The sequence below is a fragment of the Borostomias antarcticus genome, assembly GCF_949987555.1.
Source record: "Borostomias antarcticus genome assembly, chromosome: 9".
Lineage (NCBI taxonomy): Eukaryota > Metazoa > Chordata > Actinopteri > Stomiiformes > Stomiidae > Borostomias > Borostomias antarcticus.
In genome coordinates this window covers 26,218,780-26,232,227 of record NC_140242.1, presented here as the reverse complement: position 1 = coordinate 26,232,227, position 13,448 = coordinate 26,218,780, and the positions used below count along the sequence as shown (strand labels likewise).

General features: G+C 48.8%; 2 protein-coding genes across 4 annotated transcripts in view; both read left to right on the top strand.

Moving 5' to 3' along the window:
* Nucleotides 1–7,270, top strand: part of cobll1b (cordon-bleu WH2 repeat protein-like 1b) — a 29,262-nt gene extending 21,992 nt beyond the window's left edge. For all 3 annotated transcript variants that reach the window (XM_084443455.1, XM_084443457.1, XM_084443456.1), the window contains 7 exons: nt 549–782; nt 892–1,015; nt 3,472–3,766; nt 3,853–3,941; nt 4,079–5,541; nt 6,324–6,494; nt 6,635–7,270. In XM_084443455.1, the coding sequence (XP_084299581.1) occupies nt 549–782; nt 892–1,015; nt 3,472–3,766; nt 3,853–3,941; nt 4,079–5,541; nt 6,324–6,494; nt 6,635–6,691 (2,433 nt within the window). In that variant the 3' untranslated portion in view covers nt 6,692–7,270. The remainder of the gene's footprint in view (nt 1–548; nt 783–891; nt 1,016–3,471; nt 3,767–3,852; nt 3,942–4,078; nt 5,542–6,323; nt 6,495–6,634) is intronic.
* Nucleotides 7,271–12,818: 5,548 nt separating this feature from the next.
* Nucleotides 12,819–13,448, top strand: part of grb14 (growth factor receptor-bound protein 14) — a gene marked incomplete at its 3' end in the record, with an annotated part of 30,533 nt that continues 29,903 nt past the window's right edge. The window contains exon 1 of the mRNA XM_084442949.1: nt 12,819–12,919. The remainder of the gene's footprint in view (nt 12,920–13,448) is intronic.

The window sequence follows — 13,448 nt, the reverse complement described above, 5'->3', positions numbered from 1 at the left end:
GAGTGAAAACTAAGAATGTATTTTAGGGGTGCCATGGATGAGAAAATGATGTATCGGGGTCTACTAGGGGTTCCCTGAGCCTAAACAGTCTGAGAACCACTGGGCTAGGTTTTCACTTGTACTGTACCTCTATTTAACTGCTGTCAATGTTGTCAGATTTACCCTGATGAAGCCAGCACAGCTGCAGAAACGTTGGTTTCGTGTCATTTGAAGTATTTTGCGTCAGAGCTTCGATTGTGCGGCGACACACTTTATTTACTTGTTTGTGTTCTTTGACCGGCGCCTCATCACCACCGGTGTGCGTTGCACTTACTTTGACTTCGCAATACATGGCAAGCCAGACCGTGTATGTCTCAATGTATTGATTTAACAGATCTTTGAGTGTGTGTGTGTATGTGTGTTTGCGTGTGTGTGTGTGTGTGTGTGTGTGTGTGTGTGCGCGTGTCGAGGTGGGTGGTTTGGCCGGGCCTGCTATTGGAGGATTTTTGCTCTTTGCCTCCTGGAAACAGGCCTTTGATCCGCTCCTATTGGATGTTTGCTCTTCAAAGGCTCTGACGGCCAGCGCCCCGGCCTCTCCCGTCCTCAGTAAGCCCCGGCCGCTCAGCATGGCCTCACTCGGCGCCCACTCCGCCGCCTACGACGCCAACACCATGCCCGCCGACGTGCCCAAGAAGAGACGCGCTCCCCTGCCGCCCATGCTGGTCTCCCAGAGCTGCCCGTCCGAGCTCAGCGCTCGACAGAGACTCAACTCTGAACCCGAGGCCCAGAAGGACAGAGACCAGGTGAGTGGGCCGAACCGGGACGCAACAGAGTCCGGCGGCGTTCTGTGGGGGGTTCTTGATGCGGCGTTGTTGGGCTGACCCCTGGGGTTTGGTCTCCTGTGTTGCGGAGGTGGCTGGTGCCAGTCGAGGAGAGTCCCCCGGCGAGAAGAGAACCAAGCGCAAGGCTCCTCGCCCCCCCACGGCCCCCGCCATGGTCGTCCAAGACGACGCTTCGCTAGATGGGAGTGTGAAAGGTGAGACTTTAAAATGTCTTTCTGCTGGGGCACTCATTTGACTTAAGCTCACAGTACCTTCTTATACACAGTACAGGTACAATATACAGTATAGTAAGCATTTTCTTATGTGTCCTGACTTGCATGAGGTGATTGCTTGAATAAAGTAGGTAAATATGTACAAGTCTTATCTAGGCAAATAGGTACAAGCTCTGTCTTTAGAAATAGTACTATTCTCTAATTTGACAGCCATGATGAAAACTCTTTCCTCAACGATACAGGATATTTGGACTTTGATCTCTAAAAGTCAACAGTTGAACGCTGAGTAGTGATACACCAAAGCTTGGTCAGCATGCACATCTTGTGATATTTTGTTGACTCTTGCGCCTCCTAGTGGCCATTATGAAAATGAACGGGGTTGCAACTGTATTTCTTCAGATTGAATCCTGACCCCTGACGATTTGCAAAGACCTGCTTTAGGGATGAGGTCAGAATTGTGCTACGGTTGTGACCTCATGTTGCACGCTTAGTAACGATGCCAAAGGTCAACAAAGTGCTTACAATAAGTAGCTCCTCTCTCCAAACCTGCAGACGTTGGCGTCGCCAGCCGAGGGTGGTGTGTAAGAGTCCTGGAGTTCCTGCCTCCACTTGTTATGTGCTGACTTCCTGTCTCTGCTCCTGAGCTCTGAATCCTCTTCTTCTCCGATGACACGCCTTCCCTCTCCAACTCAGCTTTCTTCATGTCCACTTTTCTTGGTGTACCTGTACTCTACTCGGTGTATGTGATATATCTATGTGTATGTGATCTATCTATCTATCTATCTATCTATCTATCTATCTATCTATCTATCTATCTATCTATCTATCTATCTATCTATCTATCTATCTGTCTCTGTCTGTCTGTCTGTCTGTCTGTCTGTCTGTCTGTCTGTCTGTCTGTCTGTCTGTCTTTCTGTCTGTCTGTCTGTCTGTCTGTCACGCGCTGTCTGTCACGCGCTAACTGCAACCGCTCCTTGCTGTTGTCACACCTAAACCCGCCCTGCGTAGCTGTTCGTATTTCAAATTCATCATAACCAACGCTGGGTGTCGAGATCGTTTTCTGATCTTGCACAAACGGATCTCTATGGAGAGAGTATCCAGAGCGATTTGCGAGAGAAACAGAATGTGAGCTCGCGAAATCAGGATGGTCTCACAAGGCTAGTACAAACCCCTTTTTTGCTTATGCAAAGATTTGAAGGCCTAGGACTTACAGAAATAATTGCCACATTCAGCTTTGAAAATACTGTACACTACTGTATGTGTGCCTTCGTCTGGACATTAAAAGCACTGATGCGTGTGCTTACTTAGTGACCTCAGATAAAGTTCAACCGGATGTTGGTGTAAGAAAATGAGCAGTCTTTCTTAAAACAACACAACAGCACTCTTAAGTGCATTCTAATCAGGCGTAATCTACAGACAGACCCTCCCAGGCGTTGACTTGTACCAACAGCCTCAGGAGACGTTAGTTTGTTTTCTCGTGGATTATGTTCTTGGGTTTGTCTCTCTTGCAAAGTGGTTCTGTTCTGTTCTGTTCTGTTCTTGTCTTTTGTTCAGTTTCACCTCTCTAGTTTCTTGTTTTTCCCCACTGTCTTTGTGGTTCCGTCAGCTCGTGGTTCTGTTGTGTCAGACACAGTATATCATAGAGTACTTTATTCAGTAGTTTGAGACAATACTAGCCCGATTCCCACAGATCTTGTTATTCAAAAGCATCTCCCCATTAAGCCTCGAATGTTCTCGGCTTGTGTGCATCGTTCCTCTCTCCTCTGTCTCTTGGTGGCTTCACATAATCAACTTCACAGAGATGAATCAGGCCCCGAATCTAGATCTATTCTTCTTCTCTCTCTCTCTCTCTCTCTCTCTCTCTCTCTCTCTCTCTCCTCATCTCTCTCTCTCTCTCTCCTCATCTCTCCGTCTCTGCCTCCCTGCTCTCTCAGTACTGCGGTGTTGATTCGGAGATCACAGGCTGCCCAGTGAGGCGCTCCGTCTCTCTGCGTGCTGCGTCTGTCTGCTCTCCGTTCCTCTGCGACCGCTTTTGGAAGTGCAGAATGGGGATCTAGAGAGGGGGGGGGATAGGAGAGACTCTCATCGTCTTCATAAAGTGGAATCTGAACTTTTCTGAAGTACCGCTGAGAAGAGATGTGCACGATACGGCCGTGTGGTCAAACTGATACTATGTAACTACTGTAATACTAATAATACTAAGTAACTCACGCTTGACTGTAGCAAAACACAATATCTCTCTGCAGAATGGCTGACGGTTCCCCACAGTAGAAGTATCCTCTTCTTGCCATTATTCATCATTGAGCTGAAGTTCCTAATCACAACTTTGATTTGATGTGACACCGCTGCTATCGTGTTTTCTTTACGATCATTTCACCTGGAACGTTCTGAAGGATGTCTACTGAAGAACCTCTGCGCGGTTCTCTGCCCCTTTCCAGGAGGTCCGGTTCCGATGACGCTGGAGGAGATAGCGGAGCACGAGGAGACCGCGGCGGTGCCGACGGAGGACCCGCCCGGCGCCGCCTCTCCCCCGGAGGACAGCGGCGGCCTCGACCTCTCGGCAGACGTCGTCGTCTCCGTAGACCCGGAGGGCGCCGAGGGCCGGGCCTCCCCAGCCCCGGAGGTCGAGACGCAGAACTCCCCGCCGCCCCCGGAGGCCGAGGCGCCGAGCTCACCCCCGCCCCCGGAGAGCCCCGGGGAAGATCAGTCCGGTGATCTGTCCTCAGATGGCGAGTACGAACTCTTTGCGCAGTCCCCCCCAATTATGACCTCAGGGCTTTGGTGTTTGCAGTGCTTTTAATAATCGGTGTTTCTGACAGACTAGCGCAAAGCACAAGGGACAATGCTACTGAGAAAACCGATCCACGACTGGGAACTCCAATGAACTCTACTGAGCTAGTGGACGATGGTGGGTTTGTAGTTGGGGACTGTATATGCAATGCACTCACACACAAACTGCCTATAGGCGCAACACTGCAGCTTTATTGCCCAGAATAAATTCGGTGCAGTTTGTACTTAACACTGCATGGTTTTTGTTCTCTTCAGGAAGTGCTCCACGCCAAGCCGAAGCTGTAAGCGAACAGACAGACGCCTCTCGTGAACACCCCCCCGCAGAAGATGCGGTCAGAGTTGAATGCGGATCCGAGAGCTGCGTCTCCCCCGGTGACCCGGCCCAGCCCGGGCCCCAGGACGCCGGGTCGCAGACCTCCGGTCGGCCGCACGCCGAACCCCCCGGCGAGGGTAGCGTCACGTCGGAGGGGCCGGCGGCCGCCCCCAGAGCCGCCCCCCGTGCCCTTGGGGAGGACGTTCGGGCGCGAACGGATCTCCCGCCACAGGAAGTGCCTCCCGCAGCTGACCCCTCTTTCCCGGGACCGGCGGCAGGGCAGAAGAGAGACATGGCCACTTCCACAGAGGAGCTGGACCCTGCGGAGGTCCGGCAGCCCGCCTTGGCTCCCGCCTCCACGGAGCCCCCTCCGTGCCAAGCGTCCCCGCCGCTGTGCGCCCCCTCCAAGCCGAAGCCCTCCAACGAGCTGACCAGGGACTACATCCCCAAGGTGGGGATGACCACGTACACCATCGTGCCTCAGAAAACTCTGGAGAAACTGAGATACTTTGAGGTGGAGCTCACTTTGGAGGCCCCCCCTCAGAGGAGCGCAGATATCCGGTCTCTTCAGCCGGAAGACTGCGCAGCACAGGGGGAGGTGCCCCAGGCCGCGCCGGAGCAGGCGGGGGTCCGGTCGTCGAGCGCGCCCAGCGAAGACTCGGAGCAAACAGAAGGTACTACTATTAGTGAGAGCACTGTAAACGGCGGCACGGCTGTCGTGCCAACCCACCCCCCTTCAGCGCCGCCGCCAACCGCACTTCCTGCCAGCGGCGACAGGATCTCATCGGCTGGTAAAGACGGAGTCCCAGCGGGCTCGGCCGCGCCGGAGGTCAAGGGGATGAAAATTCCGCCCGCGACTAAACCCAAGCCGGGCTCGTTCCGCCCGCCGGCGCACAAAGGAGCACCTGGCTGTTACGTAACCTCGGCGGCGGTGAAGAGCGCCAGCGCCGGTGCCAGTCCCGGGGCTGGCCAGAGGGAGGCTCCGTCCAGTCTGGAACGAGAGCGGGCCCTGCGGCCTGCGAACGAGACGCCCTCCTTCCCTCCTCCCCCACCCCCGGCGCAGCGCCGAGAGCGGCCGACAGAGGGCGCTGTGGTTCAGGAGAGCCCTGAGGAGGAGGAGGAGAGGACGAGCGGGGTGCCAAGCAAGCCACAGTCCAGGCAGAACAGCGTGTCCTTCAGAGAGCCGTCCGCGGGGTTGAGTCTGGACAAACTGAGGAGCTTCGCCGCTCCCAGACCCTACTGTCCCTCGACGCCGTCTCGCTTCGCCCAGGCGGTGTCCTCCGCAGTCAAGAGGTCCCAGTCCCAGTCCCAGGAGCCCGCCGTCACATCCCTCCGCTCGACTCCCTCCCACCCAACCGTGGGCCGCTTCTCAATCAAAGAGCCGAAAGGATTGCATCATTCGAAGGTGAGTGTGGGTTAGGGTGTGTGTGTATCAGATGTCTTAGTTTTCAGCTATATAATATTACAAAATAGGAATCCAGTTCTCTTCCACAGATTCTCAGATTATCATACAAAGACACATCGAATATAGCACCAGGAAAAATAGTCTATGGGTGACCAAAAGCGCTTCGCTCTTCAGTGTCGGTTTCTTACCCAATACCCAGTGAACCATTCCCAGGTGATGAACTCTGCTCTGTTCCCATGTCATTCGGGGTCAACTCTTGAGACCACTGAATGACACAGGAAAGGCAAAGGCTATTTCTCGCTGAGAATGTCTGTTTTTCTATCAGCGGAATTGGAACACACTAAGCAATAAGCTTTACCAAACAATCCTGTTGCTTCTTCTTCTTCTTCTTCTTCTTCTAACTCGTTTGGGTTAGTTGTTATTGTCCTCTCCCCCCTGGAGAGGATCCTGTTGCTCATCCTAGCTCTTAAACACCTTTGACCTGTGACAGACTGTTCTCTGGCAGGCCTGGCATACTAGGCTAGCTGGGAGGATGAGGCAGTCCCCTGAGCCTGTCTCTGTCTTCATACACATACTGTACAGCTCCATATTTAGTTCTGAAAGGCTCTCTGTACCAACCCAACTTGTTGTACAGGTAATTTAGTGTATGTACAAAGCAGGTACACACCAGTGTCTGATTTCTTCTTCCCTCTACATGCTGACTGGCACGCTCAGTACTCTGGTTTGTGAGTCCTTGGTGATCGTGTGCTTTGTGTCTTGTGTCTTTTTTTTTCGGAGCACAGGGGACAGACTACGGAGACAAAGGCCCAGAGCAGCAGGAAGGGGCCCAGGATCCACGCTGGGGCTCAGCCAGTGACATGACTGCTCGGATGGCTGCCCAGAGCCAACCGGAGCAGGGCCTCGGCGAGCGCGGAGAACAGCCAGCTAGCAACGGAGCAACTGACACATTTACTGTAAGTGGAAAATGTCAAACTCATCTTATTGTAATGCCATAATGCGATTAGGCGACTGTTTGATACTGTTTGAACACTGAGGCAACATGAACTTATAAACTACAAGTAAATGATTGCGTTCCATGTTTTTGTCTCTTCAGGAGCCCGATGCCCTGGCCTTGACTCCACCAGAACCCGAGTTCGTGGCCCAGGAGTAAAGTCTCACCTCTGCTGGTAGTCAAGATAGCAACTACAAACTGCAGGAGAGGAACCTTTTCTGAATTGTTCATGAGAGAAAATAATGTAGATGTTCAACAACACCACATTCTATCTAAATAATATTACCCCTGATCGTGTGTCAAAAAAACATTCACGTTAAATATGCACATTTATTAATATTGGACCTTTTTGAGGTTGTTGTTTTATACTGTATGATAACTGTGGATTACAGTATGTAGCGTTAACAGTGTCTTATTTTATCAGCAATCTGTAAATTAGTTTCATTGAGTTGTAATTTTCATCCAGAAAGTTCAGTATGTGATATGTGATAGGTCAATTGGTCTGACCTGGACTGGTACTTAAATCTGTTGGTCCCACAGTTTATTCTTATTTAATCTAAACACATTTGTTTTTGAGAAAGCTGTGCCCTGACATACACTGGTATGTACAGTATTCCCTGAACGAGTCTATAAAGAATAAAATATATTGTACATTATCAGTGTACTGTATTGAGAATGAAAGTGACAGCTTATCACTGAGTTATGAGCCTGTAACAAATGTTTAAAATAAACATGAGTTAACCGTTTGACTTTTTCCATTTTCACAATGTATGGTGCATGCCTTGAATTAAATACGTAGGCTACATTCCACGTGTTAAGAACAGTAAAAAAAACACACACAAAAAAAACACTTCTTTCTATAAAACTAACAGGTGAGACAAGAAAGGCAACACCCTCGAGCCCTGAACTGAACTGAGGAAGGTTCTGGTGTCACGTGCTCGCCCCTGTCTCAGGTAGAGCCACAGAGGCAGCGCGTGAGCTTTACTCATGACGCAAGCACGCGCACGAATAGAACACCTGTAGTGCGCGTGGGAATAGCGAGCCGCATATCAGAGCGATGAAGGCTCGAGAGGAGGAAACGACATGCTGCACGACCGCGAGCTGCTGAAGGTAGGAGATGAGGTTCAAACTCATGGTGCGTTCGTTTATAACTGGGAGGTGGCAAATTGCGACTTGCTACTAGGAATGATTAAATAAAACACTGCATGAACTCGCACTTCCTCGTCGCAAATTGGGATATGTTTCTCAGCCCCCAGTTGCTCGAATGCACTAGATATAACTAGGTAACTGATATAATGGTATATAGATATAACTAGGTAACTGTGATATAATGGTATATAGATATAACTAGGTAACTGTGATATAATGGTATATAGATATAACTAGGTAACTGATATAATGGTATATAGATATAACTAGGTAACTGTGATATAATGGTATATAGCTTGAATGCACACAGGTCGGAGGAAGGTATTTTCCCACTTGCGACTTGCCACCTCCGACCACAAACGAACGCACCATCAAATACATGGGAAATAGAGCGACGGCAGGTCCTTGCGCGGCACTATATGATGGGCTATATAGGCTTACCTTGAATTCTTTTGTGGTTAATTGTCGCCAACCGGTGTTTAATGAGTCCTATGTTTTCTTCGTATTTTTTTTCAGCCGTTTGGCTAGTTGAAGGCACTTGTTAGGTTCACTTGTTGCATGGTCGCATGTTCCTAAATGACTACCCAGCTAGAATGAGTGAGTGTGCATTTCTAGAAAGGCTGGTTGAAATGTAGGTTAGGACTGTTCTCGGTATGGAGGCTGCCTGGCACCTCTGAGCAGAGAGAGAGAGAGAGAGGGGGGGGGAGCACGTCTGTTTTCTGCCTCTTCGACTCCATATTTCAAGTATTGACTCAAAATACAGTTTGCTTGCTGGTTGCATTAATGCTACATTAATGATAGCGATATCTCTTGAGAGTGCCTGGGTTGAGTTGCCTACAGCAGGCAGTCTACCTACAGTTTAATAAGTAGAGTGGGCTACTGGCCAGGCTGTAATATTTGTCTTTTATACAGTGGGTTGGGTTCATACAGTGAATCATGAGGAGGACTTGAACCAGTTCCATGTGAACTTCAGCCTGTTGAACCTGGCTGGCCTCGTAGGTTGCAGTCCACCCAAGTGACACATCTATGAAATAGCACATAATGACTTCATAACTACATAATGATCACAATATAGACTGAATCTAGACTGAATCATTTCATGTGCAGAATGAACAATGGCCTTTTGTGAGTCTCAGTCCAGGTTTCTAGCTGTCACTCATTCATAGCATGGTGCTAGAGGGAGCACTCAAGCATAAACAGCATGAACAAGTGAATAATGGTGTATGGATTATCCATTAAAACTAGGATTTCCGCGCACAAAAAAATACCAGTTTATGTTTATTTTGTTTGCATAGTTCGACCAATCCCTAGGGATTATAGTCTCACACCATTTCACATACAATGTGAAAGCTTTGGATCACTGGTCTTTTAACCTGTGAGGGATTTGAGACTGATAAAGTTGCATAAACACAGTCGACATGCTAGATATACTATCAATCAGACAGGTTGTCATGATACAAGTTGTTTGATTGTGCATGTCTTATGTCAGACCTACTGATGATATTATGATGTTCAGTGTACACTGCAGAATTCGCCATGATATTGACTTAATATGGTAAAGTGACCTGCAGTATTTCAGTATTTTATTTATGAAAATAAATCCTGTCTTTCATTTGCCTTCCAGGGTGAAGACTATTTTAGAACTTTTCTATAAAACTGCTCATGAAAAATGAGCTGATGTCTGTGCTAATAGTCAACGCTGGGAAGTCACTGTTGAGATTTAACGGATCACATATTTCTAGAGGTCCTTTACAGTTCTGACCTGGCTGCCATCTTCCATTACACTATTGGCACTTAATGCTGTTTATATCTGGCCATTTGCTTTGGCTGTATTGACTTCATCCTATTATGGGAAACCAGGACATGGGGGTTTTGAGAGTACGGTTTATTATTTGGGCTTTATACTTAAAGAGCCCTTGCAATAATCCTGCTTGTTTAATCAGAATCAGGTTTGCAGTACAGTAGCTGTGGAACTGAGTTTCAGCAAAAAATCTGTGGGTAACATTAACCTGTTTTGTCACAATGTTTCGTCTATTGTTAATAGCAGCATGAGATGCATTAGCTGCTCAGCCATGCATGAATAGCATTTTTCTCCAAATGAGAATTCTAAGAGGACAGAATCATCAGGTTAGCCTGGTTCTAATAGTAATACAAATGTAAGTTTGTCTCCTTTGTAATGTATCTCAATTTGTACTAATCCTTCCCAGCAACTTAAAGAAAGAGCCCTGTTCCATTGAAACATTTATAAAAAGCCTTTATTGATCCATGGCAATCAATCAACCAATCAATCAACCAATCAATCAATAAATTAATCAATCAGTCAATCAATCGTGAAAACCAACCTCATTGGTCACGTGAAAGACAAGATTGCACATAGCAGCACACTATAGAGCACATGATAAGACAAATTGAAATACATAAAATATTAAAATATACACCATGCCCATACAGAGTATGAGGGAACAAGAGACAAAAATAAACGAAAAACAAAAATGGTAAGAGAAAGCCTAGTTGTAATATTGGACTAATGTAATGCTGTTCCAGTAGTGTGGAGCGGAGTGCAGGAGAGATAGTGCCACAGCTATTTCTATGCTGTGAGGTCTTCTGTGTAGCAGCTGACCCTGCAGGGCCAGCTGGGACCTGTGGCGTGGTCAGACTGCTTAGTAAGTTGTGCTGTAAAGGTCAGATGAGTGGGATACTGTGTAATGTGTGCTGTGTTTCTAATGCGCAATTATGTTTCTACGTGACCGTCTAAGAATAGGCCCCCGCCATGGCCAAGAGTGTGCACCTCTCGAATGTGTGGCTTAAAATAGGCCCAGTGAGTTTGCTGTGAAGATATGGATGATCAATAGACATAACAAACAGTTATTATATATATATATTGAGTGTTTCTCCTCAGGGCAAAAACGTGGTGAAATATTGATAGTGATTACACACTGCTCCTAGTCTCGCTAACAGCAAAATCGCACAACCGTGAGTTTTAAGATATAGGTTGCGTTTGTCTTTTTCCTCCTCCTTGTCATATAGGCTAGTATTTCTTCCTGGAACACAGTAAAAACCCTGTGTTACCGTACCTGAAGGAGGGGCCCATCTCTTCCCCGGTTTCAGCTTATTACATTTGCTTCTCACATGTCACTCATTTCAGCAAAGAAATGAAAGAGGGCATCCACTGCTGCTCGTTAACTACTGGGTTTGATGGCCGCGCTGTGTTTATTGTGTGCCGTTTAACCCAGGAGCACCCAGCAGCACCAGCTGAGGTTGGACCGAGGCGAAGCCGTAGTTGCCGGCCTGATGTGGACCACGGCGCTCTGACAAGGTCAGGTCGGTCCGGGCCGTCTCACTGGGTTGAGAACAGAGAGGGATCGCTTTCACTGCCAGCCGAATGTACCAGCTTATGCAGTAGTTCTGCAGAGGAAGAACCAAACGTAGGGTTTTTTTCAGCGTGCGTAATGAGATCCTTGAAACCTGTAAGACACAGCTGTATGCCCGCTGCGCTCTCTTGCTATACAGCGCCACTGATCATCGTTGGATATTATTACACTATCTTGCATTATGTACGCAGATGGAAGCCAACATGGGATTTTTTTTTCCAGGCTTTTGTTGGTGCCTCAAAATAGTATTGGCTTTCATCGTATAGCCTACTAATGTAATTAGACGGCATTTGCATTGACTGATACCAGAAGAATGTGTTGCAGCCCCAAGGGTTATTTTTGGACGACTCATGCAGCGGGCTTCTGTGCCCCAGTGTCCTTGTCCCAGACTCTGCTACTGTTGGGGTCCTCAGTTGGATTGTGTGACGGCTCTCTCTCTTCCCTCTCCCTCTCTCTCTCTCTTTCTCTCTCTCTCTCTCCCACTCTCTCTCTCTCTCTCTCTATCTCTCAGCCCTCTCTCTCCTCTCTCTCTCCCTCTCTCCCTCTCTCCCTCTCTCTCTCTCTCTCTCTCTCTCTCAGCCCTCTCTCTCTCTCCTCCCTCTCTCTCCTCTCTCTCTCTACGATTCAGCGCTTTAATAATTTACTTCTGCTAGACTAAACAAATACTCCTGTTATTTCAGATGTAACGCACTATTCACGTTTACCTCAGCATCAGCGCCATCCTGTATCTACCCGATAGCTTCCTGTGTTTTTGGTGGCGTGCTTTGTAAAGTGTTTATCTCACCAGAGGGTCTCCAGAGAGAGAGAGAGAGGTCCATTCACATGTTGTGTTTTAGTGAAAAGGTAACCCGAGCCAGGTGGAGCTCTGCCTATTATTGTGGCTGATCTTGCCAGACATGGTCCTTTTGCATGCAGTGTGCATTAATGGAGTCATGCAGCTCCAGCTAGCCTAGCACAGGCCTGTGTTGTGTAGTGCTAGCTCCAGCTAGCACGGGCCTGTGTTGTGTAGTGCTAGCTCCAGCTAGCACGGGCCTGTGTTGTGTAGAGTTAGCTCCTGCTAGCACGGACCTGTGTTGTGTAGAGTTAGCTCCTGCTAGCACGGGCCTGTGTTGTGTAGAGTTAGCTCCAGCTAGCACGGACCTGTGCTGTAGACAACAGCAGTGACACAAGAGCCTGTTTAGTCCTAGAGCAGAGCCTGGTTTTGAAAACGAGTGCTCCTTCATGTTCTCTCTCTAATGCTTTGTTACAACCCATTACAAGACATCAGACAATGGTGATGCTCATAGATAGCATAAAACTGAGTCCACTCCATATGCATGAGGCCTGTTTTGATTCTAAAGTTCTTATTCTTGTGTTTTTTTCCCCCCACCAGAGATTAAAACAATGTTAATTAAAGAGCAGACTATCATTCCTACCACCACATTACTAACGCTGTTACTAGACTTACTGTAGTAGTAACTCTGAAGAGTGCACTCGCCATACCGCAGCCAGCAGAGTTACTTCTAACAAAGGCAGATGTTAATCCAGCCACAGGCAGCCAGACCCCCAGCTATCTCCAGTAGCCCGCCAGCCCCTGCTCAGCCTCTGTTACACATTACCTTTCAGATAGATGCTATCATCTCTCAACCCCTTCCCCCCCCACCCAACCCCCAACCCCCCAACCCCCCCTTGCATTCAGCCTATCAGTAAGTGACACAACCCACCCCGCGACCCACCCCAGCCACTCAGTCTGGGCAGCTCTCCGCAGCCACATGCCTGCAGTACAGGGCCCAGATTAAAGTGCAAGCGTGCGAAGTCTATGACAAAAGGAGCAGTGTGGTTTTTAACAGTACCGCCGGCGGCCCTCCGGTACTCCTCACAGAGCTAAGTTGCGTACAGCGCCACGCTAACGGCGCCGAGACGTTTTTTTTCGTGCGAGCGCGCTTCGTGCTGCGTTTCTAGATAGCGGAGGGGGGGGGGGGGGGGGTTAGTGAAATCAAAAGGATAATGAGGAGGAGGGGGGGGGTCTTAAGAGCCGAAAGCGCAGCCTCTCTGTGTGCTCGAGCGCTCGGGAGAGGGTCAGAGCAAATTTGCGGATTATAATATGCCACTGTCAAGAGTCGGGGAGGGCTCTTGCGGGAGTCATTGCGTTAAAAATAACTTTATTGTGGTGGATCATGTTTTGGTAGGAGGGGTCATTTTGCCCCACTGGGCCAGCCTCACGGGCAGCAGATGAGCTGGAGAGGCGTGTGTATGTGTGTGTGTGTGTGTGTGTGTGTGTGTGTGTGTGTGTGTGTGTGTGTGTGTGTGTGTGTGTGTGTGTGTTAGCTGTGCTGGGGCTGCAAGCAGAGGTGCCCAGCCAGCCCGGCAGCCCTCCTCACTGTGCTCCCTCTCTCTCTCTCTCTCCCTCTCTCTCT